Genomic DNA, 26302 nt, shown 5'->3' on the forward strand with positions numbered 1-26302 from the left:
TCGTGAATCGGAAGATATTGCTAACGAGTAATTAAAAATGACGTGTTATTGTAAAATTTAAGCTAAAATACATATAAATGAAAATTATAAAATTATAAAGAAATATTTTAACTTATTAACCATAGGTATAATGTACCCATGTAACATGTTATGTTGAAATAAAGTGGCAATGTTATTGTGACGTAATCGCGTGTCACTCTGGGAATGGAAGACCATGTTTTATTAGACCATGGTCTTCCCTTCATATTGCAGAAAAATGAACGCAGCCATATTTTTTGCACAAATAGGTACCTACCCCAGATAAAGATGCGTTGCATTATTATAAAATTAAATAAGCACAGAATAGTAAACTTTTCCGTAGAGTTTTAGTGGTAAAAAGTTATTTTATATCCTATAGGACATCTTAGATATCAACCAGAAACCAACACCAAGATACAGGATATTCAGTGCTGTTTTGCTGCGGTCTTCTTTTAAGTTGAAACGTGTCCACCCCTTTTAAAAGTACCTTTGCGTTATTGCATTGGTCAGTAAAATTCACTCAACGAAACATATTTTAAAAATAACAGAACATGCTGTCAAAACATTTTATGCTCGTTTTATCTTCACCAAACCCTAAACCTTCTAACCATTACTCTATCACATCCGACAAAACATCGTATCTTCTACATATTTCATAATGAACTACGACTTTTCTACATTATTGCAAATCCTAGCCTAACCATTACAATGGTTGTGCAAATTTCTTTTCTGCGAATAGATTTTATGACTCGCCCTTTCAGAGCGAAAAAGCACTAAAAGTATACAAGACAAGAGCATTCCAATTTGCACCGTAACATGTGATCTTTAGAGTGCAAAGTTGATTTTGTTTTGTTTTACGGCCGCTATTGTTTCGCGGCTCTTTCATGCGCCGACGCGGTTTTTGTTGCTCTCAGCACAGGGTTCGGTAAGAAGTGTAGAAAACAGTTCTGAAGAAAAAAAAAACACTTTACGACTTGTTAATGACCGATATGAATTTCCATAGGAAAGGTCCAACAAACCGAATTAAATGCATGTTCTTTGGTTTGCCTATTCCAATAAAAAGCCGTATATCGCTACAAAGATCATACTAGAGATTACTTAAAAGGCTTCAACTAGAAACTTTGTAGAAGGAAGTAACAAATATTGTACCTACCTTTTTTGTCATCTATGAAATAAAATAGAATAATTAATTAGAGTTAGACCAAGGATAAGTCTGCAACGATTTTGATGGCACACGCAGTGCAAGTGTTGTTTTAAATGTGCAACTTCTCTGAAATGATAACATATAAATAACACAGGCACTGCGTCTTCTTCTTCCTCGCGTTATCCCGGCATTTTGCCACGGCTCATGGGAGCCTGGGGTCCGCTTGACGCTTTTTTTAGTCTAACTCTAAGTAATTACCTATGAAATTCAGTTAATTGGAACTCTCATGATAAAAAGCTTTTCCCGTCATTGTTTCCAATATTTTCGGTATACATACGGAACTCTGTTCATATTGCACGACCTTTTAACTCATATAGCTTATTGTATTCATTGTTACCATTTTAGCGCAAATTCGCTTGTTCACTAATTACTGCAATAAAATACCTGGGTGGTATGAGCCGACCCGAACACTGACGTATGCGAATATCTACATAGTAAATACTTATGGCTTTCTATTATTGTTAAAGATATTTAGTGAGAGATAAGAGTTAATATTTGTTTCCATTTGCAATTTTGGGATTTGCCCGTTTGAAAGGTTAGTTATTATGTTGTTGCTAAATAAAAAAGGTTTATTGTGGGTAATTATACTAATTATTAATTCATTTGTTTGTATCCGCATGTTTAAAATACGCGCATTTAAAATGTTAGTTATTCAACAGGAAATCCAAAAGAATAATTAAAAATGTCTTCATTATCAGAAACTTGTCGAAGCGCATTAGAGTATTATTGGTAGTTTTCATTTATCAGTATAAAAATGTTTAGGAACTTAAATCTAACAAGGCTTTAGGTAAACTTTTACCCCCTTATTCATAAACCCGCTACCAACCTCAATTAGCTAATAATTGTTTGTCCTTATCTGTCATGTTGACTTATGTATTTGCAAGAAAGGGATAAAACATAATGTAACTAAATCGGGCCCGTAAAGATTTATGAATGGGGTTAATTGGGGATTAATCTAGAAAATTAATAATCCTCTTTAAAAAAAGCCTTCGAGAGTACGATAATAACGCAAGAAAATGAAGTTCTCCTAGTTGATTGACCGATTAAGCCCCGGTTACAATACCTAACTGTCTAATACCTACATCGGCATCAATTAACATTTAACTGAAGTTAAACAATAACTAATTAACAAATCGTACTCAATACTACGACTCATAATGAAAAGACGAATGTCCAAAGATCATCATGGTTGTTATAACGTTCTAGAAATATGATCGATGGTTATTCGATGCTCGGATCGATTTAGAGCATCGGAAGCCATTGTTTTTTGACAATGCTACGCCTTTATATGGCACGTGACAGACTTTTTCTTTGACATGTCACTTATACTTGCTTTTTGGTATCTTAATTATGTTGCAACAGCAGAACGGTGCCTCATTTGACAGTTACACGTATCGTTATTTTTAGGTGTTCATCCATTCTTTATAGTTACAGTAAATTAATATCGGACAACATAACTATGTAGTGTTTTTTATAGGTTTAGGTACTACAATGTTGGAAAAAATGTGAATCCGAGCCTTTATAGGAATTTTAAAAAACAAAAAATATTTTTTTATTTTTTTCTTATAAATTAAGAAGTATCACACTTAAGCACTCTGGCTGAAATATCGGATCGAATGGATTACAATTAAATTCATATTTCTAAACGGCCTAGCATACCCTCGGTCTCGGCCGTCTACCTATATATCGTACTCGGCATCACGGTTTATTTCTTGAACTTTCGCATGTAAAATTTCTACTCGCTCTGATTTCTTAGTACATATTAGAATATCTCGCAAAGAAAACTAGTACCAGACATATATATAGTTAAGCGGTTTTAATCGGTCACCCAGTGTCAAATTGTACTAGTAACCACGGTAACTCATGTTTAACCGGTTAACTTAACCCCGGGTTAGTGGAATGGTCAAAGTCCTCAATATGGTCCAGTCAGATAGCGTGACCCAGCGCGCGCTTAGCCCGCTGTTGTTATAGCGACGATTAATTATCCGTAATTAACTATTATAATTAGTAACATTTCAATTAATCGGAGAATCGTGCCAACGGAGATTTGTCACGCGCTGGAGTCTCGCGATTCAACTGTTTACAAAATTCAGAATGTACAAATAACAAAGGTATGTAGTTTAAAAGAAATCGGCAGAGGCAGTTATCCAGCTATATAGAAATAGCTTAGAATTTTCAAGTACCTATTTGGAGTTATATTTATGATGTGATGTGATGTGATGATAATAACTTTCTGTAATGGTTTATGTTTATGTTTATTTATATATAATATGAAATATATATATAATGAAATATATATATATATATATATTTAATGATTTAGTTTTACTTTTTAATCCAGCTTTACGATTATAATAACTCGATTGTAGATCACTTAGATAACACTAACCTTTCAGCTCAGTCTCTAGAAATGTTCCACCCTGTATATTTTTGGTTTAGGTATAATTACCTACCTTACCACATAACACTTTAAACTCTCGCGTTTAAAGCTGCAATTTCTCTGTCTACCCCAAACATTTTTATAAACTAATTTCGGGTATTTTAGTGGTGTTTTATTAATATCTCTGTTGACATTTGTTGGGACGTCAGTCTTTCCGTGATCACAGCTGGTGCAACTCAGCTGAAACGTCGGAATTAAAGGTAAAAACAATGAAATTATATCGCGGTAGACCCGTTTGTGTAATTAAATATACCTACCTTACCTACTAATAATATGCTTTTCTTAGCACATTATAAGTATAACTAATGAAATTATAAATTAATCAATATACCAATCAACGAAGAATCTCGACGTGAGAATCGCAGCAACGAAACGCCGGCCTAAACTGCAAAGTATCACTTACACCAAACAATAGGAGAATTACATATAAAAAAGTCAGGTGATAGCTTCATGCTATTGTACTTACCCAATGGCCAGTCATCGAGCATTCTTTATACGAAAAAGGTCTTAAGTGTGAGGAAAAAAATATAAATATTAGTCATTTTAACGCTACGGTATTCAGGGCTGTAATTGCTATCGCTCGATAAACGTGCGACTCAATCAAACCACCATAAGTCAGATATCCAAAAAAGCACGGACCATGAGGTCATACTTATACCTACAACTATTCTGAGTCAAAAACTCGCCTGCGCTCAATAAGCGTTTGGAATACAAGTAACAGGGCAGGCCATAGGTCACCGTCCATACAAATCTCTAATCCATACTATTATTTAGATCCGTAACTAATATAGGAAATGATTATTTGTTAAATTGTCAATCAATTGGCACCTATTCAAGTGTAATTTTACACTGACAACTCGATTATAGTAAGCTTCAATAACGGTTCGACGATTCGCACATTATTGGTTCTTGATTAAATATATGTCACGTCAAAAATTAGATGTTTTTTGTTCTATAGCTGTCATTCGATATCAGATGACGTGATACATATGTTTTTTATCAAGCGTAGACTATGTGATCTACAGATTAAGATTCCTAAAATATAATTCAAATATTATAAAACAATATTACATATTACGTTTCCTACGTGACTATTGCGCATCCGTTGACATTTCTAAATGGATTTCTATTTTATATATTTCTTTATTTTAATCCTCGCATTCAAATTCAATTCAAAATTTACATTTGCAACAGATGCCAGACAAAACGCCAACTCATTCCACAAATCGTATTTCAGAACGTATCCTGATAAAACCTTTTCTTTAATTCGGACCCGAATCATTCATTCCAATTTTCAAATTTGAATTAAGAACGCACTGTCATTTCGTTCTGTGTTACCCAAACGGCACAACTTGCAATTCTTAAAATAGAATACATTTGATTTTTGCCCTTTTATGTTTAGAATTAAGGTTTATCAATTGTTTATTTAACTGGAAAGGTGAAATTGTTCGAATGCATTCCATATTCATTGATGAGGGTTGGTTTCGTTTGATGCAACTGTTGAAATATTTTGTCACAACAATTTGTCATGGTCTGTCAAAATGTGTTGCGTCATGACTTCATACGCGACCCCCGAGGGGCAGTGACGTGAATTATATCAATTAGATATAATAAATCATCCGTTTTTAACTATAATCGATCGATCCTCTAACGGAATCCTTTGCCTTTTTTGAATGACAAATATTCGATTGTTAAAAATTACAAAAAAGGACAAATTTTGTTCCAAAAGGGGCGCGCATTTTTGATTATTGATTGATGATACATTTTTCAAAATCGCTGTATCACTTTACATAATTCAACGATAACAAAAATCTTAAGAGTTTCCAAAACTTCTATCATCGTTAAGACAAAAAGGTAACATAAAAGTCATATTAGTTACGCTTATTAAGCTGTTAATAAACAAAAACACGTGTATGTTAATCGCGCTTCACGGAGCATGCGCCCGAAAGCGATGCGCGCTTAATTGTGCGCGAAACGATCTAGATCTATTTTATGTTAACGTCGTATTAATAGATCATTTAACACTGAATTAACACTTAGTTAGTGTGACGTGGCGTTGATTTAATTACTATTTTGTAATTAAAGTTACAACAAATTTAACGTAAGTTTAAATATTTTTGACCAACCGTTGTCAAAAAGCAAATAAGATATCTAGATTTTGTATGGTTTGGTCCATTACGTTTTAGTATTTTTTACTAAATCCATTTTAATTAAAGTTAAAATATCCTTCTCATTATAGTATTTATCAAGTAAACATTCCGTATTGCCTATTTTAATTAACTTAAATTCCTATAATAGTTTTATCTCGCGCTTATACGACTACAAGACCGTGTATGTTATTAGAGCAATTAATGTCACTAGCACCTTTAGTTTCCTCTAATTTTCTTTTCAAGCGTACAAGTTTAAATACCCATAGTCTAATAAAACATGGTCTTCCATTCCCAGAGTGACACGGGGCTACGTCACAACAACATGGCCGCTATATATAGCGCTATCGCATATTATCATATAGCGCTGTCGCATGATGACGTAAGCCCGTGTCAGTTAGGTGACCTAGAAAAGACGGGAATGGAGTACCAGGCGGAGTATATTATTATACCATGTAAATACCTGAATAGTTCTATAAATTTAAATGTGTATAAGACGTACTTATACGAACAAACGAAATAATTGGAGGCACTGTAAGTACAAGTACAGTCAGTTGCATACTTATCTTACACCGTTCTCTATTAATGAATAAACACATTGATTGCAATACAAATTTTAATGATAAATTAAGGATTGCCTATACAGATTTGAAACTGTTTGAGCAAAAAATAATCTAGCTACATTATTGAGAGTCTGCAGCATATAATTTTATAAGTAGTTTCTTTACTCATAACCAAGAGGCGTATTTAGATAATAATATAGGTCATCATCATCATCATCTCAGCCATAAGACGTCCACTGCTGAACATAGGCCTCCCCCTTCGATAATATAATGCGATAATATAGGTAATATATATTAAAATTATTCATAATTTCCTGAATTTGGAGCAAATAATGGAGCAAAGTAGCATTTTATAATTTGTATCCGTAAAATGATACAAGTCTTGGTATAAACTACTAAAAATACTATCAACCAATCACAAAGACTGTCCAGAAACGTGTTGAACAACGGAATAGTGATTATGTTTAGGTATAAACTGCTGACTGTACACAGTGGCAGCCTTGGCCACCCTAGGCCCCAGGCCCTATAGCCGCCCCTTTCCCAGCACCCATCATATTGACTACATTTTAAGTTATTTCTTGTTATCATCAGTGAATTTTTGACGTGATAACGTCTTATAAATCGATGAACACCGGTAGCATGCACGAAAAAGTGTCACGTTGTGGACAGATTCCCATGGTAAAACGTTACGGCCACGTTTTCTTATGACGTTATCACGCAAAATTATCGTCCGTAGGTAAACCGACTTTACAGACAACCATATTTTTTTGTCACAATTTGCCGCCCATAATTTTTTGCCGCACGGGCCTACTGGGACTTAGGGCAAATCCGCCACTGACTGTACATTGACTCTAATTGGATTGTACGCTAAGTGAGCGGATTCCTCATGTTAATTGCGTATTTATTCACGTTTGTCGCGTTTATCGCCTAAGCCACCGTCAATTAAAATAATCGCGAGCCCTCACCTGTGCTTTATTTATTGAACCTCACTATTCGTATTTGTTTTGGTAAAGGTTTTACTTTATGTGACATAATTACAGTACGTACGCATGATAAACTACTTTTATTTAAACAAAAAGCAAACACAATTGAGAAACTCACCTGGTCTAAAAACCTGCACTATATGTATTTCAAATTGTGGCAGCCGCTTTTCCCGGGTCTCTATTGTTTCCCAAATAGTTTTAAGTCATAATGTATTGTTTGTCCGAATGTTCGTTAGTCATAATTGGTTTTTCTCAGAAACGCGGATTCCCCTTTTGTGGATTGCCATAAAACAAACCTAACCTAAGCTATCTATAGAATAACCTTACGAAAATCCTGAAAAGTTAACGGTTTCAGTTTTATGACAAACAATACATGACTTAAAACTTTATGGGAAACAAAGGGACACCGCTTTTCCCTCTATAAATTAAGTTACTATAAGCTGCTACTTAGTCAACATTATTTGCAGTGGATTTGTTATCGATTGATCTGACGATCATTGGTCAACTTTTGCTCAAGGCGATCTATTAAAAATAAAAATAAAAGTCTCGGCAAATATTTTAGTTTTATCTTTCGGAAACAAGTGAGGTTACAGGGATGAAGCATTTAAAGCTGTTATAGAGTTACCAAAGAATCCATTGATTCATAAGTCATAACCTTCAAGAAAAGAGTGTATTTCCACCATAAATGCAAGCAACACACTTGCAACCCCTCTGGTGTTGCAGGTAGGGTTGCCATACGTCCGGATTTGTCCGGACATGTCCGGATTTTAGACCCTTTGTCCGGATTGCGGCCGGACTTGGCACGTGTCCGGATTTTTTAGGAATGACCTTATAAAAATAAAATGCGCGCCCGGGGAGGGGGCTACGGGATCGGGCGAAGGGAAAGGGAAAAGTAGATCCACGATACAGTACACCGCAGAGAGCAGCGCGCCGCCGGGGCGTCGTTCAAGTTACGCCAAATCTCTGCTACAAGAAATGTCCGGATTTTTAGGGTGATGTCCGGATTTTTATCAGGACATTTAATTCTTCCATATGGCAACCCTAGTTGCAGGTGACTGTGACGGTGTCTATAATTGCTTAACAACAAACTATATCATAAAAAAAATCTCCCTTTCGTCGCCAAGACTTACGGCAACTTCGCAGTTCGCAATCATGAATATGTATTGTGGCTAGTCGTGATCACACGGCATCCGAAAATCAGGTGTACGGGAGGTCGCAGGTCGTTGTGATTCGCTCGTGCTCGACCGAGGTCAGGCGCACTACGTTATGCACTCGGCCACAGTTTCTATAGGTAGGACGTAGATTGTTTTCAACGGATCCACACGTTTTTTTACGGTCTATAAGTGTTTCTCGTATGAACCAATTCTTATTAATGTTAATAATTAATTTCAAGTTTATTGTAAAATTTACTTTAAAGAATCCTATAGTTTTCTTTCCGTGAAAGTGAAACTCAAAACCCTGTACATTTTGCGTGCAGTGTGCAAAAATAAAACGGGTAACGTGAACAGTTGACGTTCTACGTCGCTGTGCCAAGGACACTGTGTACCGTTTCCAATGCGACGTCATTGCACGATACGGACACTTATTTCATATTACAGTAAAACGATCTAACTACCTATAGGCCAGTAGGTATCACAACTATGGTCCACATGTACAATCCGTAATTAAATATAATTACCAATATTCTCTGTGTTTTTTTTTTAGTTATTTCTTCTATTTCTACAAATATTTTGCCATATAATATAAATGCCATTTTGGACTAAGTATGGGTTGTTTGACAGTACTCACATTTTTATTTACATATAGAGCTAACGAGTAGATAAAGCGGCGACTAAAAATGGGCATTATTTTTATTTTATAAGTCAAGCTTGTATATTTTTAATTATAAAGCTTACGTGTGGATTGTTTTACAAAACATTAACTCAGTTTATTTCATGAATCTCCATAATAATTCTTGAACATGCGTGCTGTAGTCTCGCATGTTTTCTAACTTCACTAAATTCTCATTCCTAATAAGTACGCGGTACCCGCCAGTATTTTATTATAAGTTGTAAAACTTCAGGAAACTTAAAATAGCAATAAAATGGTCTTATAGAAAAGCCGCGATCTCGATAAGTATTAAACCTAGGCTAAGTAACCCTTTTAAAGAGCAATAAAAGATAACCTCCAATAAAATGGGTTCATAACAAAAAAGGTCGCTTTTTACTGCGCACTTTCCGCGCACTTAGGATATTTTATGAGGAAGACAATAACAAGCCGCTCGAATGCTGCCTTATAAATAACCTAGTTGCGATCCGTCTCTATACCAGCCGGCATATTATGGATAGCTTTATCCATCTTTATCCACGTTTATGTCTACGTGACAGCGTGATAAAAACAGTGTCCGTCACTTTCTATCCCACGGTGTTAAAAATTGACAGTTATTTTATCACGTGGATAAAGATGGATAAAGCTATCCATAATACGCCGGCAGGAGGCGTATTTTGATTGTGATATAATTTGATCTGGATTTGTTAATGCCAAAAACGTTACTTTTCACACTGACCGATCATATCCATAACAAATCTAGGTCAAATTGATAACCTGTTACTACAATAAGCCGAATACGCCTCTAGGTCAAATATATCGAATGAAGAATACATAATACGAAGCCTAGCAGTTACTTTACGAAGACGATAATAACAACTAATTTTTATAACAAATTCGATATTTATTTGTGGTTTATGTAGAAGAAATAAAAAAATACATGTTTCAAGTAATTGAAGTATCTTTTGAGACTTTTTAAGCAATAATATGCATAATACGAGGCATTACGAATTAACATCTATCAAAACTAAATCAAGGCAGGTACGGTGCGCAAAAGTGTTTACTGCTTTGATTTAAGATAAAAACAATATGTAGGTATGTGTTTGTTTATTAAATATATTAAGACAGGGTCACTCACGTATTTTAAGTCGCGCTCGACATGTTTCACTTCGTACCGAGGAGTGTCATCAGGAGCTTGCGTTGACGGTGACGGACCGGCGCAGACTACGGACCGGCGCAGACTGCGGGCCGCCGCCGTAAATACGTGAGTGACCCGGTCTTAATATATTTAATATGTCTTTGTCTCACGGAAGTTTTGTTATTAAAAGTGTTTGTTTAATGTTTAAATAAGTAGGTGATAAATAGATTAAGTAACATAAGTTTACACATAGTTTTATTGACTTCTTGTTATTAAAATAAATGTGGTTTTGGACTGAAGCTAGTAATTATAAAATACCTTGAGAATAAAATATTGAACAAAATGGTGTAATCCAAAAACATCCAGTTAATTATAAATTAATTCAAACCTTATCTTATTCGTCCATGTCAATTGGGTTTCTTTTATTGTTGGCCATTAATAAAAGTCTAAAAGATGTTATGGACAAATTAGTTAAGACATTTATTGGAAAAAAAAAGTTGTTTTAGCACCTAACCTTTTGAATCAATCAAGCACAATATCAAAATTATACGATTTGCTAATAACGGGAAACTAAATGTCAACTTGAGCGTCCTTATTTTTTTCAGTTGTTATAGAAAAAAACGTTAAGATGAATTTAAAATGACAAGAGCAAATTGATTTGTAATAATAAATAACTCAACTTGCATTATGCAATAACAATTAGTCAATATGTTGGATTTTTTTTAGCCTATAAAAACAATTCGTTTATTTTTTTTCTTCTGTGATATAAAGTTAACAGACGGTGTAATCGTCGATATGATAGTGTTTTATTTGTCGTAGGTACTAGGTAGGTAGGTAGGTAGGTAACATGTTGGAGTAAATTAAGACATTTTACAAAATTTTGCACATCGGCTTTCAACGGTACTTATTCTAAAAATAATTATTATGTACGTACCTAGTTGAATTTAGTCCTTGCTCAAAATTTTTTCCTAGTTCTAAGTTTTTATTCATAGTTATATTATAATACTCGTATATTCATGCAACCTTTAATTACCGACGTAAGTACTCGTATTTGATACCTACTCACTTTTTACTTCATATTAACCAGACCAAGTTAGAAGAGTAAAAACAGGCCAAAAAATTATCTCACTGGAGCTGTAAAAGCCTAGTCACACATACCTAACTTGAAGAAACCATGGTATAAATTGTCAGGTAGTACAGACGAGCGAATTTAATTATTTTCCTACTCCACAAAAAGTAATAAAATTATTAAAATCACATGGATATTCCTGGCTTTATGACATCGTTACTAGGGATTCAAAAGTATAAAACTGGTGCATCAAATAGATCATTTTTGCAGTCTGTATCGTCTCGATGTTCCCGCGGCATTACGAATTAGTCGCGCTCACTTATAGACACCGCAGTTATGTCGGCATTGTGAGAACTGCCATATCGCGGCCCGCGATTAGTGCTGTTCCCATATTGTAAACAGATCACGTTTTATGAAAAACGAGGAAGTTGAAGCAAATCAAAAATAGGGGAAAACGTGACGCAAAATATTATAAACATGTGCGTGCTATATTATCATCTCAATGCAGTTCACCTGTATTAATGAAAACGGTGCCTACTTAGTTTTTGTGGATTTTAATAGAAAAAATAATAGTCGACGCCATAGTTGCGTAACAAACTATACCTACTTGTAACCAAAAAATCTGGTAGACTTCGAAAAATTTATCAGGTGTTTTAAACTTGTACATTAAGAAAATTGCCCAGTTTTCGTTTAAAAAACTCAGTCCTTCATCTTTGCCCTCCATATTTCCTCCATTCTGTACCAATACAAAACTATAGGAATCATTTGATTCACTCACTGCACCTACTATATTTACTCCCTGGGCGTGTGAACGCGCGGCCCTGTCATTTGGCGGGCATTACAGAGTTGCCGACGCCGTCCGAGTGACCTCCGTGGGAATCTAGGGACAACTTTCTTTGCTCTCCTCTGATATATGGCCGCCTGGTACTTTTCATATGATTTTCTTGATCATGTAAGAACGAGATTGTAATTGAAAGTTAATAAATAGACCGCGAGAAAGAGGGGACATTAAGAAAAAACGAACGTAATTTAGGGAAAACGATCCAACGTACAAAAATCTATCAATAAAATTTAAACTTTCTGTAAAAAAGTAGTCAGATATTTATTTTATATCAATTTAGATATCAATAATTTGAGGGTGGATCCTTTATGCTAATCGACGTCCAAATTTACAAAAGTAAAAGTAATGGAAGTGTGGAAATATGTTCAACAATATTTTGCCTTCGAAAGTACGTGGATTGCAGACTTAAAAATTGTTTAAGTGTAAAAGACAAAAAATCTATGGCCTAAAGATTTACAGACGTTGGATATAGGTAACTAAAAGTATATGTACGAGTTTAAAAATAAAGACTCAAACTTAAAACACAATCCAATAAATGTTCTAGAACAAAAAGTCGATCCCATGCAACATGAAATAATTAATATGCTAATTGTGTGTCGAGATTTCATTCAGATAACTGATTATCCAGTGACAACCTTTTCGGCTCGCCATTTTTCGTGCTCATGTCATAAGCCTTCAGTTTATATGGTTGAATAAACAGCGGACCTTTCAAACCATATTCAACGTTATCTTTATTTAATTAGTGTTTAAGTTTGTTTGTCACTATGGCTTTAAAAAATTAAAGTACAGGGAGTCAAATTAATTAAGTCGTAAGGTAAAAATCGATCCGCTGCATCGCGTTACATGCTCGAATACACGCTGATTCGGATAACGCAGTTACGGCATTCTGCATCAAGTTCGTTGACCGGGGAGAAAATTTAAATGCAATATGACAGAGTAAGAATGCTTTCACATTCCTCAGAAAAATATATATGTACAAAGTTACCTGAGCCGATGCTTTATTTTCTAAAAAAAAGTTTCATGTTATAAAATCTTGGAAATGACATTGTACTTAGTTAACAACACTCATAAGTCTCATAACATAACTCACTAGGTTAATGTCAATGCAACAAAAAGGGTAGAGGTAAAACAAACATCGTAGGCCAAACGACTAAAAAACCAAACAGCAGGACTACCAACCATTAAAAAAGTTAAAAGACCTTAACAAGCGCGGATATCATAAAAACGACAAATCATCGGGCGACATTCCCTTAAAACAAGCGAGTGCTTGTAGGGAATCGTGTTCGATCTAATTTAGAGCGAGCGATCGGCGATAAGCGGCCGGGCTCATGCGGCGTGATTTACTCCATGCGGCGGGGCGACCAAGCGGCTGTTGTAATGCTGCTGAGATGCAGTAGGGTTTGGAATAAGTTTTCTTAGAGGTTTAATATGTAGTCGAAAATGTGGTCTAATCTAGAGAGCGAGGAATCGGCGATGAGCCATTGACTCTTGCGGTTTGACTTGCTGTACTCATGAATGGCGAGCATGCAGCACATAATATCGCTGAAATGCATTGGGGGTTTATAATAAATTTTCCCAAGTATGGTCAACACAGTATAGGTTTTCGTAAAAGTTTCAAAGATTAAAATTAGACTAAAGTTCTATCTTTGAAACTTTTACGCCGTTGTATGTTAGCAGCGGCAAAAAGCATTGTTGCTCATTCATGCGATTTGCTTAGCTTTAGCCATGACACTTATTTAGACTACTTATGTTAAGTTAAGTTATCTTAAGGTTTATATGAACTTTCACATATATTTTTTGATAATTTAGGGTCAACGTAGATTCTTGATTCGCTTTACGCGTGCAAAAATTGAATATATCATCGTACATACTAGGGTTTGAGTTGACGCAGCAAGCCGAGTCACCGGGGACCTGTGACTGTGACGGGGCGTCTAGCCCACAGCCTAGGGTTGCCGTGTACAGTGTACTTACACACATTTGTTTCATGTTCTGTTGTTGAGTACTAAAATATTAATTGCTGTAAAGATGCTATACTGGTATCATACCTTCTGTTTGAAACGTTATTTACTATAAGTGACAAACTAAATTTTAATATTTCTTTGAATTGATTTTTTCCATAGAAACTCCTAAGAATAAAATTTGATACAATTTATAGGACATATTTTGTAAGATACTTATTTCCGAAAAATTAACAAATTTTATTAATTTTGATTAGTACTGAGATTTATTTATATATTCGTAGCTAAATCAAAAACTAATACTAATATCTCGTCGAAATCTAAATTTAAGTGTCATTTTTATTAATGCTCCTAAATATCTCCAAATCCAACGGAATTCTTTACACTCCAGTAAATCTCATACTTCTGAGGTGTACCGATGCATATCGACTTGATTAACAGCTACCTTTGGATGTACCTACATATGATGTTTTTATGAGCACTTAATGAGCAAGCTTTCTGATGAGAAGATTTTTTATAGAATATAGAACCTATTATTTCTTTGTGGATTTCCTCATGCATTTTAAACTGGTCTAATTTGGATAAAATTGTTTGCAAATTCGTAAAACGTTTTAACGTAGGATATTGTGCAATGTTTTTGCATAATTACATCATTTATTGCACTAATTACCTATTCCAAGAGCACAATATAATTTGTGGTCGAAAATTACCTGTAAAAATATCTAACAGGACTTAACAAAATAATGTTAACTAATAATAAGTTTGTCTAAACTTCTTATTGGATTCTTATAGGAATTAAATAAAAAATTACTAGTTCAAAATAAAATAGTAGAAATCATTTGACATAATTATTGCCCCAATAAAAATAATCTATATTTGTTTCCTTGAAACCCCTTTTACAGATCCAGAATCCAATTGCCATCTTTTAAGGATTAAACAAAGTTATAACCAGTATTTATGTCCTATTAGCAAAATGACACTTAAACTGAAATATGCTTCTTAATCGCACGAGCGAGTGTTAAAATGTATAACAACAAAAATTTTATTCAAATCCTGAGTAATGGAAGTTATAGTGATTTAATTGCACTTAAAACCGGATCAAATCATTCAAATTCAAGGATTACAAATTACAGTAAATGCTGTTTGGGCTAAATAATGCTACATATTATTTACTGTGGGACTTAGTCAATCTGTGTAAGAATATCCTATAATAATATTTATATATTTATATTTTTATATATTCACACGTCCAATAATCGCATTACCACCTTTAAACACTTACTCAATTACTATAGTGCTATAAAACTTATAAAAACATTAATCGAAAACTAATTAAACAACGTAACCGATCGGCAATGCGAGAAATCTACACAAAACTAACCCGACAAATTGAAATGGATTAAAAAGTAACAAAAACAGCGCAATAGTAATCGATACATAACGATACTGAAACATACAAGAGATTTTATCGAAGCAATATCATGCACTGTGGTCCTCGAAATTAACAACTAAATGACTGATTGGAAAATGGTCGGTTTTGGTCACGGCGTATTAATAGTGAATTGGGTTTCTGTGCCGGGTTCGCGCGCACTTTATGTCGTCCGATAACACCGACAATATTGCTCGGTTTGAAGGTTTATTTCTCTTTAGTTTTCGCTCGGGCTTCATTTGTTGTGTTTAATTTGTTTCTTCATACAGGTATATTGTTGCTTGCATTTAGTGTTCACTTCATCTTCTAATTATATTTTATTTATTTTATATCCTAGATTTTTTGCTTGTTTAAGTTCATATTATTTTAGAAAAATCTTAACTTCAATTTTACTTTTCTTATTAGGGCCGTGTTGCATAATAAACTACAACTAATATTACAAGAGACTTCCTCTTTTTAATTCCATTTATTAGAAAAGGAGTTCCGCTTGTATTAGTTAGAAAAGTTTTCACATCCTTTATGTCACTATTATGTCTATTTTTCTTATTGGAATGCACTTTTTCTACTACGAAATTACGTAACATTGTCTAACTTGGATCTTTTCTTGTTACAGATGAACCAAAAGTGCAAAGTGTGCGGGGAGCCGGCGGCAGGCTTCCATTTTGGGGCCTTCACATGTGAGGGTTGTAAGGTAAGCTTTCAGGCACTTTTTTTTTCAAGTAAGCATATTACAAGGCGCTTATGAACATCAAGTAAAGCTACGTCGGCTCTTAACCTACACCTCTGACCGGCGAAATGTAAATCCCTCCTAAATTGTCTAGTTTCAAACCGTTACATCTTATAATTAACATGCATTAAATTTAAAAATATCTTTGAATCTAGTCGCTCCTCCCAAACAAAAAGGAAGAGCTTCAATTCCAAGAGCAAAAAAAAAGATATATAACAAAATACCATTTCACAAAAGTGTTATTCTGGTTATATTATACATGCTGAATGAATAAATACCACACTCATTGCTCGAATGAATACATAGTAGTGCGCTTAAAGTTTATGCATCAAATGCCGGCAGCCTACAATCACATGCATTATAGATTTCGTTTTATAATCGGCTAATTCCTCTTCTTATTATGCAATAATCCCCTAACTTCAATAACAATTCTTAGAGTAAAATTCGTTCATCGCTAATTACAACTGATTATTAAATATAAACTCCACCATTACCCTCGAACCAAAGCATATCCAACCTTATATTAAAAGCCATAACGAGTATCCAACGGTAAGCAGATGTTGGTAATCTAAGGTCATGTCCGGGATCTCCACTTCAATAAGTCGATCAACACGCAAAGGATCTGATACCGATTTTTTGCCGAATCTAAATTAGACCAAATACTAAAAATAATGCGTTTCTCTTTAATCGGTTTTAGTATTATGTTTCCTTATTTGGCTTTCCTGAGCGTGTTTCCATTTGTTTAATAGTTGTTGTTAATAGTACGTAAATTAATCTTATGAGTTCCGTTATATTGCGAAATTCATCATTTTGATGCGCTATCTCAATTATCTATAGGTAGAAGAAAAGTTACTATAGGTGTACAATACTATATAGATAAGTGGTAAACGGTTGGTTCAAACATTATTCAAATCAGCTTCATGCAGCTAAATCTTCAACTAGTTGTGCACATAAAATAAATACATTTGTCCAGAATCACATCTTTAACAAAGTACAAAAATAAAAAATATATATAAAATCGTCAGCGGGTAAAAATCCATCCATTATCGAGTAAAAATTTTTTTTTATAGTAAAACAGGCAATTCAAGACCTTACAAATAGTCTGGCAAAATCAACAATCAGAACAAGGGCAGACGTAGACGTCGTAGACGCACAATTTATGCAAACTCAAACAAGCAACTTAACTCAATACAAACAGTTTCACAATGGCTATTTCCTTAAATCACATTAGGAGTTACGTCACTAAACGGACCGGCAATTTGTATGAGCGCAAGTGGATCAGAACAATGGTGGTTGGGAAACAGAACCTAGGGCATTGTCGGCTTGACAATGCTGAACATTGACCTGGTTAGGCGGTTCTTTAATTATGGCTTTTACGATAAAATTTAAAATAGTTTTTAGTTTTTTACCTGTGATTAACACATTCACCGCAGAGCTACGGTCGTGGCAGATAACATGGGTTTCTCGGTATGCAGCGAAAATTCTACGTAGAGGCGACAACGTGTCGTGATTAGCGCTGAATGGGTTAAGAGTCAATCCGATTGCTATATATGAAATGCAGTCCACAACAACTTCTTGTATCTTTCAATTCTAACATTCTCAGATTAGAACTAAATTCAGGGCTTGTAGTTTATTAATTTCGAGCAATCTTTCCATTTTATTTTATTTCATTGACTCCTGTAAATATGTTGTCATGTTTGTAATTATGTTCCTACAATACCAACTGACCATCTTCCATTTGAATATTATAAACGCCGAACATATCTTATTTATGTTCAATTTACCTAATCCCCATATTTTCCCTTGACTTCTTCAAAATTAGCCTTTGATTTCCATCAAAGATTTTTAATCTCATATCAATCCGTATTGTATTTGATAGTCCATTATCAGTATTGCAATGATCGTGGCAGCGAAAAGGCCGGTCATGGTGTTTGACGCCGGAACGGTGTTGGCCAACGCCGGCGCATGGCGCGTAAAATCGCCGACGAAATATCGAAATTGTCGACCCGAGAGCTTCCCCAGACTTGTTGATGTTTAAGTAAGAAATGTTGCAACAGAGGAAGTCTACGGGATATCACCAGACAAACGTGTATGTAGTTAAATTATTACCGACTTAACAAATTCTCAATGTGCTTTTACAAATTAATTTAACAAACTTATGTTAAACAAATGAAATAAATAAATACATAACATGACTAGACAAAACATATTTCAATTAGGTACAGGAATTAATTTCGTTACAACAATACTTCACAAGTCTACAAACAACGAGAAAAGTTTCTTCTTCGACGCACAGACTAATAATAATAACAATTTATTGGCAGTAATCGATGATAGTAATCGATCTCGATCTTGAGTCGATTACAAACAATAAAAAGTAATATCTCACTTTAACACCCATAATATAAAACTGCCAATTACAAAACGATATCAATACCATGAGGAAGTTTATGAGAATTCGATTTATTTGTCGATTGTTTTTTGTTAATGTTGCTCTGAATCTGATTTAATACGGCGGTTACTCTATTATTCTAACGAACGAACTGTTATTGTTGCAGTTCCACAGTGAATTGTTAAAGTTCTGATACCTATAGGTATTTTCAGAGTGCTTTCTTGATGGTAAGAAACAATTGACATTGTTCAAATCAGTAATGGCAAAATAGAGTCAAAACCTTTTCGCTTAACCGTCGACAAAGCTGGCCAATTACGAACAATGTCAATTAATTAAGCCACATTAGAGGGTCGTTAGTGAGCTTTGTTTCCTTCTCTTTGTGCTGGTGACAAATAGCCGTGCGGCCTTTTTAACTACTGTTACCTCTCTCAGCGACTCCGTTTGAAAGAGGATGGTACAATACCCGATTACATCTTTCCAGAAACCTTTAAAAACAAATTAGAAGCAATGATTTATGAACGGGTTACGACAGAGCGAGGCTTAACCCGAATATCTGTTTCCTCTCCTCGCGTGCGTTACCGCAATTTGAATGTGTACCGAATGAGCTAAATTGGAATATAATTCGTCCGTGCGACCGTTTGCTTATCGGACTGGATCGGTTTGTTGAGTTGAGACATCTGATAATCGAGATTTAGTATTTTTTGAAATCTTATTTTCTACCTTGGCTGTAGTCAGCAAACATAAATTGAAAATACTTATTCGTAGCCTAGCAAAACAAGTATTTATGATGTAAGGTCAGGTGGGGTACATATAAAAGTGGAGCTCGGAGTGCCTACCGCATCAGTCTATGGTCCCGTGGGATATGTGATGCATGTCAACAGTGTCGCGAATGTAGTGAAATGGTGCCGGGTGTTCATGTACGCAGATGACATGTGTCTACTTTGTGCTGCGAAAGATATAACGGAGGTGCAAAAGTGCATACAAGAAGACTTCGAAAGTATCACAAAGTGGGCACATGACAACGGAATCATCATAAACTTTGACAAAACCAAATGCATGCACATTCACTCGCCATATAACCAGGTCGCAAAAAGAGTGATTAAAGAAAATTTGGATATAATAGGACATACATATGATTGCCTGCATGCTGATAAAAATAATTGTAGTTGCACTAAATTGTTATATGTGGAAACATTCAAATACTTGGGTTTAATTATTGACAGAAACTTTAACTGGAAACCGCATATTAACGACGTCTGTAATAGGTTGAGATCTGTGCTAGGCAAATTCTACCAATTAAACAGAACATTGAGTAAGAAAACACTAATGGTTGTATATTACGCCCTTGCCGATTCACTTATTAGCTATGGTCTAGTTGTATACGGGCGAACATTCATAACATATATTAGAGATATAAGAAATTTGCAAACAAGACTAATTAAATTCCTAGTTAGTAAAAAAGTTAAGCTAGAATGTCAAAATGATTATGATAAACTATTTCCCTTATGTAAAATTTTACCCGTAGATAAGAAAGTCACATACCTCATAGGATTAGAGCATTATTATAGTGAAAAGTACAAATTATTAATTAACAATAAGTATAATACTAGGAGTGTAAGAGAGAAAAAGCTAGTGCAACCGAAAATTAAAAATTATTATGGCAAAAGAAGCTCAAAGTACCTGGTACCAAAAATATTAAATAAAATTAGCTTACTGAGACAAAGTCCTAAATTAAGTAAATCCATGTTAAAAAATAGATTAAAAGAATATCTTCTCAATTAGAAACTGGAAAAATAATGTAAACAAACCAACTTATACACTTAAATATTTTTATTTAAACCAATTTATTTTTAAAACATATGTTAATTACTAATATTTCAGGGAAAATCACCTGCGTGAAAATTTTAGGTAATATGTCAAATGCTGACAAATACTGACATATTTGTTTACATTATTTGCCATTTCTACGAAACAATAGTTTGTATTTTGTATATTATATACTTACATGTGTGGCCTATGAAACGGTTAGTTTACGTTAAATATATAATTAGTTAAATAGGTTAAGTGTATAAAAACTGAGCGCATCTCGCCATCAAACGTAACAGTTTGGCGAGAATATAAATGTTTAGTTTGTAAGTTGTAAATTTAAATATATAAATAAATTAAAAAAAAAAAAAAAAAAAAAACAATGAGTGTTATCAACTTAGTCTTATATAAATATATACCCCACCTGACCTAATGATTATTATGCTCTTAATCATTCAATGTAAGTAATTCAACTCTTACATATGTATATATATATTTCATGTTCGACTACCGAGAGAAAGAATACAGGTATTTGGATCATTGCAATACAAAATCAATAATCGTAAAGGCCATGAATTGAATTTTAATCACTGTCGGATCTTAAATCTATTAATTTTAATACTAAACTACCAAACACGTATGATTGTATACGTTTAGCGTACTTGATATTCAATCTTGTTCCCGTTATTTCACATCTACTTAACGATGCTTTCCATAAATACGCTGTATATTTCAATAGGCTGCTAATTGTACCGTCTTCCACTAAATATACTCATTCTTGGGTACCTACTCATCTACAATATAATGACTCATTATTAATGAGTTACAATGGTTACACATACAAAGACTTAATTTTACCGATCTTAAATGCTTGTCATAAATATCTACTGTGATGTAGTGATCAATATATATTATATGCGACCATAGATTAGTTTCCAGGAGGGCGATTCGAACTTTATAATCTTTTTATGATCATATCCATAACCGTTTCATAGCAAGTCATTATTATATATTTGAATAGGCTTTCAGAAGCCAAGAGAGTCTTGCCGTAAAAAGATGCACATAATCGACGTTAAATTTGAATTAGGGCTTTATCAATTAGTTGATGTTATCGAACATAAATATATGATTGTAAATAGTGTAATACACGTGGCTGCGTACATAGTAAGCAGGGGCTACTACTATCCCGTAACTCACTCGGAACTCGAACGTGACGTAACTGGGGCTGTTCACACGTTTTTGCCGCGGCGGTCGCCATCAATCATGCGGCCATTACTCGTAACTACCGCTGGCGGCTTTTGTTTTAACCTGCCTCACTCAGAATATGGCTTTAAATGGATTTAGAGCTGTTTATTAACACCGATTTAGTTAAGTTTAGGTATATTCCTTAAATAATTCATTTCATTTTGTTCATTTGTCCATTAAGGGAATTGTAAGTGCATTAAATTTGTGCAAATGTAAGTGCATTTTGGGAATTGTAATTCCCACTGCTACGTCCTTCATCTTTTCCCACAATTTTATAAGATACCTATAGGTAGGAAACCTCAGACCATTCTAAATGTACGAACATTTCTTAACTGAAACGACATTTTAAACAACCAGTTGACAGTGTTATTGAAGCAATACCTAAATAATATTTACTTACTTAGGTTTAAAAAAAAGCACAGTACTAATATTATTTAAAAACTGGAAATCGGGAACAATAAAATGCAGTTTGCCCTATATAATCAGTTGGCGTAATCAAACCGCTTGGTTGGACGCTTGGCAGAGTTGTCCTTTTACTCGCAACATTTATTGAAATGCCTACTTTTAACTCTGTCTTCTTAATTAGTTTTAAGCCCTGCAGGAAATTAAAAGCGTCTAAATCGGATTCCGCAAAAGCCTTATAAGTCTGAATAGAAGCGCACGCATCTGCATACAAACGGCGCCAAGGCAGGTTAATTGTCGACAAATTGACAACCGCCTTTGTATGGGTAATGGGAGGTTGTTTATGGTATTGCTTGAATTGGGGTAGTGGGTTTTACTAAGCTAAATACTTTTAAAAGGTTAAATGGTGACCGCCTTCCTGAAACCCTAGCGGCCCTCAACTGGCGGCCTGATTTCAACTTTAAGATAGGTACCTACGTCAAATATTAACACTAGATACGATATAGATGACGATATGTCAAAAGTGAGTGTCTTCAAACAACAACGAACGTCACTTTCGTCATTAACATATCTAATCTATATGGTATCTAGTCGTAATATTTGACGTATCTTAAAGTTCGAATCGGGCCATGGGTGTCTTGATGGTATGAACAAGGTTACAGGAAACTATTGGATGTGCTAGATGCTAAGATCTAACGGTGTGTGGCAGTGGACGTATTTCGGCTGGAATGATGATAGTGAAGGATTCTCGTGTTAAGTTTTATTTAATTCAATAAAATAGATACTATCATTGGGTAATCAGATTCTTATAACATTTATGTGTTTAAGGTAAATGAAGCTAGCGAATTCACAATTGGACCATTGTGTTATTTATTTTGATAATAGGTATTATAATAGGTAGGAATTATACCTACACTACCAAAGTACTTACATAACGTCCTGCTTAAAATAAAAGTGATATGTGGTATTATAATCGTAAATTATGTTCTAATAATTTCAAATATAAATACTTAAACTAATTGTAAGTATAACTAATAAATAAATTAGTTCAATTTAGCACTTACTTTAAATTACGGATTAAGTTTTCCAATGCGCCCTTGCAACAACCTTGATAAAAAACCTAATTAAAAAACTAGATCAAAACCCGGTTGATTTGGTGCAACGTTGAAACAATACCATTTGTTGGCAATCGTATCCAATCGATTCGTCTCAGCCGATAGTCGTCATCGCAATCGACTGCGTACTTTAGTTACAATTAATAGCTTATTACTGTTACGATTATTGATAAGTTAATTTAATCGATTATTGAGTCAATTTATTGTATTTGTCTTTTCGATTCATCGGTTGGTTTATCGATTAATCGAGTTTAATTAGACTGTTTTGCCTTGACCCGATTATCGATTAGCGCTTCTTCTATGGCTTATAGTGATGCAAATCGTATGTTTAATGATTATATTGTTTTGAAACTGTCGCGAATGGTTGCGCACGCTTATTGGAGCGTAGCCAAACAAACTAACTAGAACTACATACATACATATTAGGTAAATCGTCCTATACATTTGTCTTTGGTAAAGTTACGTCTGGCTACCTTGCCAATAAATCTCTGAATTAGACGATTATTAAATGTATAAACTTATAAAATAAAATAAAAACAAAGGCATTGATAATGATCGTACTTGACGCTAATACAAAATCAAGTCTATTGGTATTTAAATTCATATATGTATCTGCAGGAAATCGTGCATAAGACATGCCAAGCAGTGCTTTTTCACTTTTATAATGCCGTTCTGTAACAGTGTCAATGATTTATTACTAAAAATATTACAAATTGCGCCCAACCATAACAAATTGATAAGCAATAATGATCACTTGCTTAATTTGTACCTATCTAATAAAATCTACAATCGATCCAGTAAAAAACCGCCATGACATTCTGTGGCTGATCATTAGGATTCCACGCGCGTTCCCACCGTCCGTGCACCGTCTGATTAGTATTGCATAATATATTCGATTATTCGAATCCTGGGCGGAATAACGTCATATGTCTATATAGATTTAATAATGACACATGTCCTTTTATCACAAGCGTAGCATTTAAGCGCGCGTGATATAAAGTAGGCTATGATCTAAGTGCGGTGACCAATTTGATAGCATACTATTTGTATGTACTGTTACATCCAACGTTTGACGTGGTATCATAACGTTGGGTTGGGTTATAAGTTATCATAAAATTAAAACGGAGTCATGGTCACAATCGTTATTTTTGCATACAGCAAACTCGCAGTGTTATAAAGCTATATATAACTAATACATAGGTAATTTGTTATATTTACAGTCGACGTTAAAAATAGGTTTCTATTTTTTGCTTTAATATTACTAAGGAGTAAGGTGCAAAAGTGTTAACATATCTTTGACGTCGACTGTACAGTGGCGTTAGTGCAGCTGTAGACCCTGAAAACTATTTTCAATTACAGTTTATAGGTATGTATAAGAAGATATATTTATTATATGTATCTATAACTAGATATTTGTCTGTCTGTCTCAAATATGTCTATATGCCTTTGTCGAGAGACAAACGGATCTACAGAAAGTGGCCAAGGCCCAAATGATAGAATATGTACATATAATGGAATAAGAAATTTTCACTGTAGACTCCGAAATAAAGACTATATATGATATGATGATGATGATGATAACTAGATATATGAATATTTCTGAGCTCTACATAGTTTTGGGTTTCTTGCTTAGATATATGTATCCTCCTTCAAGATTTCACAATGAATTTCCAGTTTGCTCAACTATCCATAGCCAATCAACGATCCGATGATATACGATTTCAATCATCGCCCGAGACTGCCAAAATTCGCTTCCGCGTTGATTGATGGCTGAAAATCGAGCGCAATCGAATCACGTTAGTCGAATGATCGGTAACACGAATAATCGATTGTATTCGAATGTCAGCCGCAATCAAAACATCTCGAGAACTGTACAGGTCACTGCTTCTGAACGCAAACTAAGGATGACAAGCGCTCGCGTTCTCTATGGTCCATCTCTGTTCCATTTTTGATAAAACTACCAGTCAATATGCAACCTTAAAGCTAGCGCCACTGATAATAAATTTAAATGCATTTTGCGTGTAAATGGTAAAGTTATGACGGTTGGTACTACCGTTGTGGAGGTCAAAAAAAAGTTATCTCTGTTATCTATGGTGTTCTCACGCCTGTTTGTGTGGGTTAGCTGATTGGACGAGTCGGGTTTCTGTATACCAACTATTTGTCAGCCAAATGAACCTGCAAATTGCTCATGGTATTTAAAATTGGTATTTCAAAGGATGTCAATTTAAAATCAACGGAGAACTAATTTCAAATGTGAAAGCGACATCTCTGAGAAACAGCCTATTTTCCAGACTGCAAAATCAAAGGTTCACACAAGTAATTGACATTCCCAATACATAATTCATCATGTTTCGACCTCCTAATCAATTTACGAATAGCAAGATGCCACGTTATTTATATACACTAACTCATTTTATTTTAATTTCAAATGAAAGTTAGAGACCTTTCAGAGTAGGTAGCGTGTATTTTTCTCCGCGTATAAACTATCTTTAGCTTATCAACGTTTTCGCGTATACTCACTTACTCGTACTTATTCTCTGACGTCAACGGTCGTACAACTGACGAGTCTTTAGTCACCTATTGAACTTTGGACAAACTTATAGACAGACCAAGATAAGTCTGCGGCGATTTTGTTGGCATACACGGTGCAAGTGTTATTCTATACGTCATAATTTTATAGTAGTTTAAAGTGACGCTTGCACTGCGTGTGTTGTCGGAGTCGATGCGGACTTTTCTTGGTCTAACTCTACACGCTTATCGCCTATCTGCTACCTAGTCTGGAAGCAATCTTTTCAGCAGAGCGCCATGACAAGCGTTTCCTGGAGAGTCCTTCCATTTTTTACTCCACAATCTAGCCCGGATCGCGCTGCGGTAGGTAAACGCAGCAAAATAAGCAGAAAATCTGCAACACGCTTTTATCCCTCATTTATGGGGTCCTAATGGTGTTGCGGGTTCTTCTTTATGGGCCCTACTTTGTAGCCGTCTCGGTACTAAATGCTCGTTATAGTTACGATAACGT

At 34.6% G+C, this 26302-nt stretch overlaps 1 protein-coding gene across 1 annotated transcript in view; it reads left to right on the top strand.

The window, feature by feature from the left end:
* The window catches only part of LOC134795311 (knirps-related protein-like), a 90861-nt gene that overhangs the window by 54518 nt on the left and 10041 nt on the right, over window positions 1–26302 (top strand). The window contains exon 2 of the mRNA XM_063767129.1: window positions 16210–16287. Within this exon, the coding sequence (XP_063623199.1) occupies window positions 16210–16287 (78 nt within the window). The remainder of the gene's footprint in view (window positions 1–16209; window positions 16288–26302) is intronic.

The sequence above is a fragment of the Cydia splendana genome, chromosome 12 (genome assembly GCF_910591565.1).
Source record: "Cydia splendana chromosome 12, ilCydSple1.2, whole genome shotgun sequence".
Lineage (NCBI taxonomy): Eukaryota > Metazoa > Arthropoda > Insecta > Lepidoptera > Tortricidae > Cydia > Cydia splendana.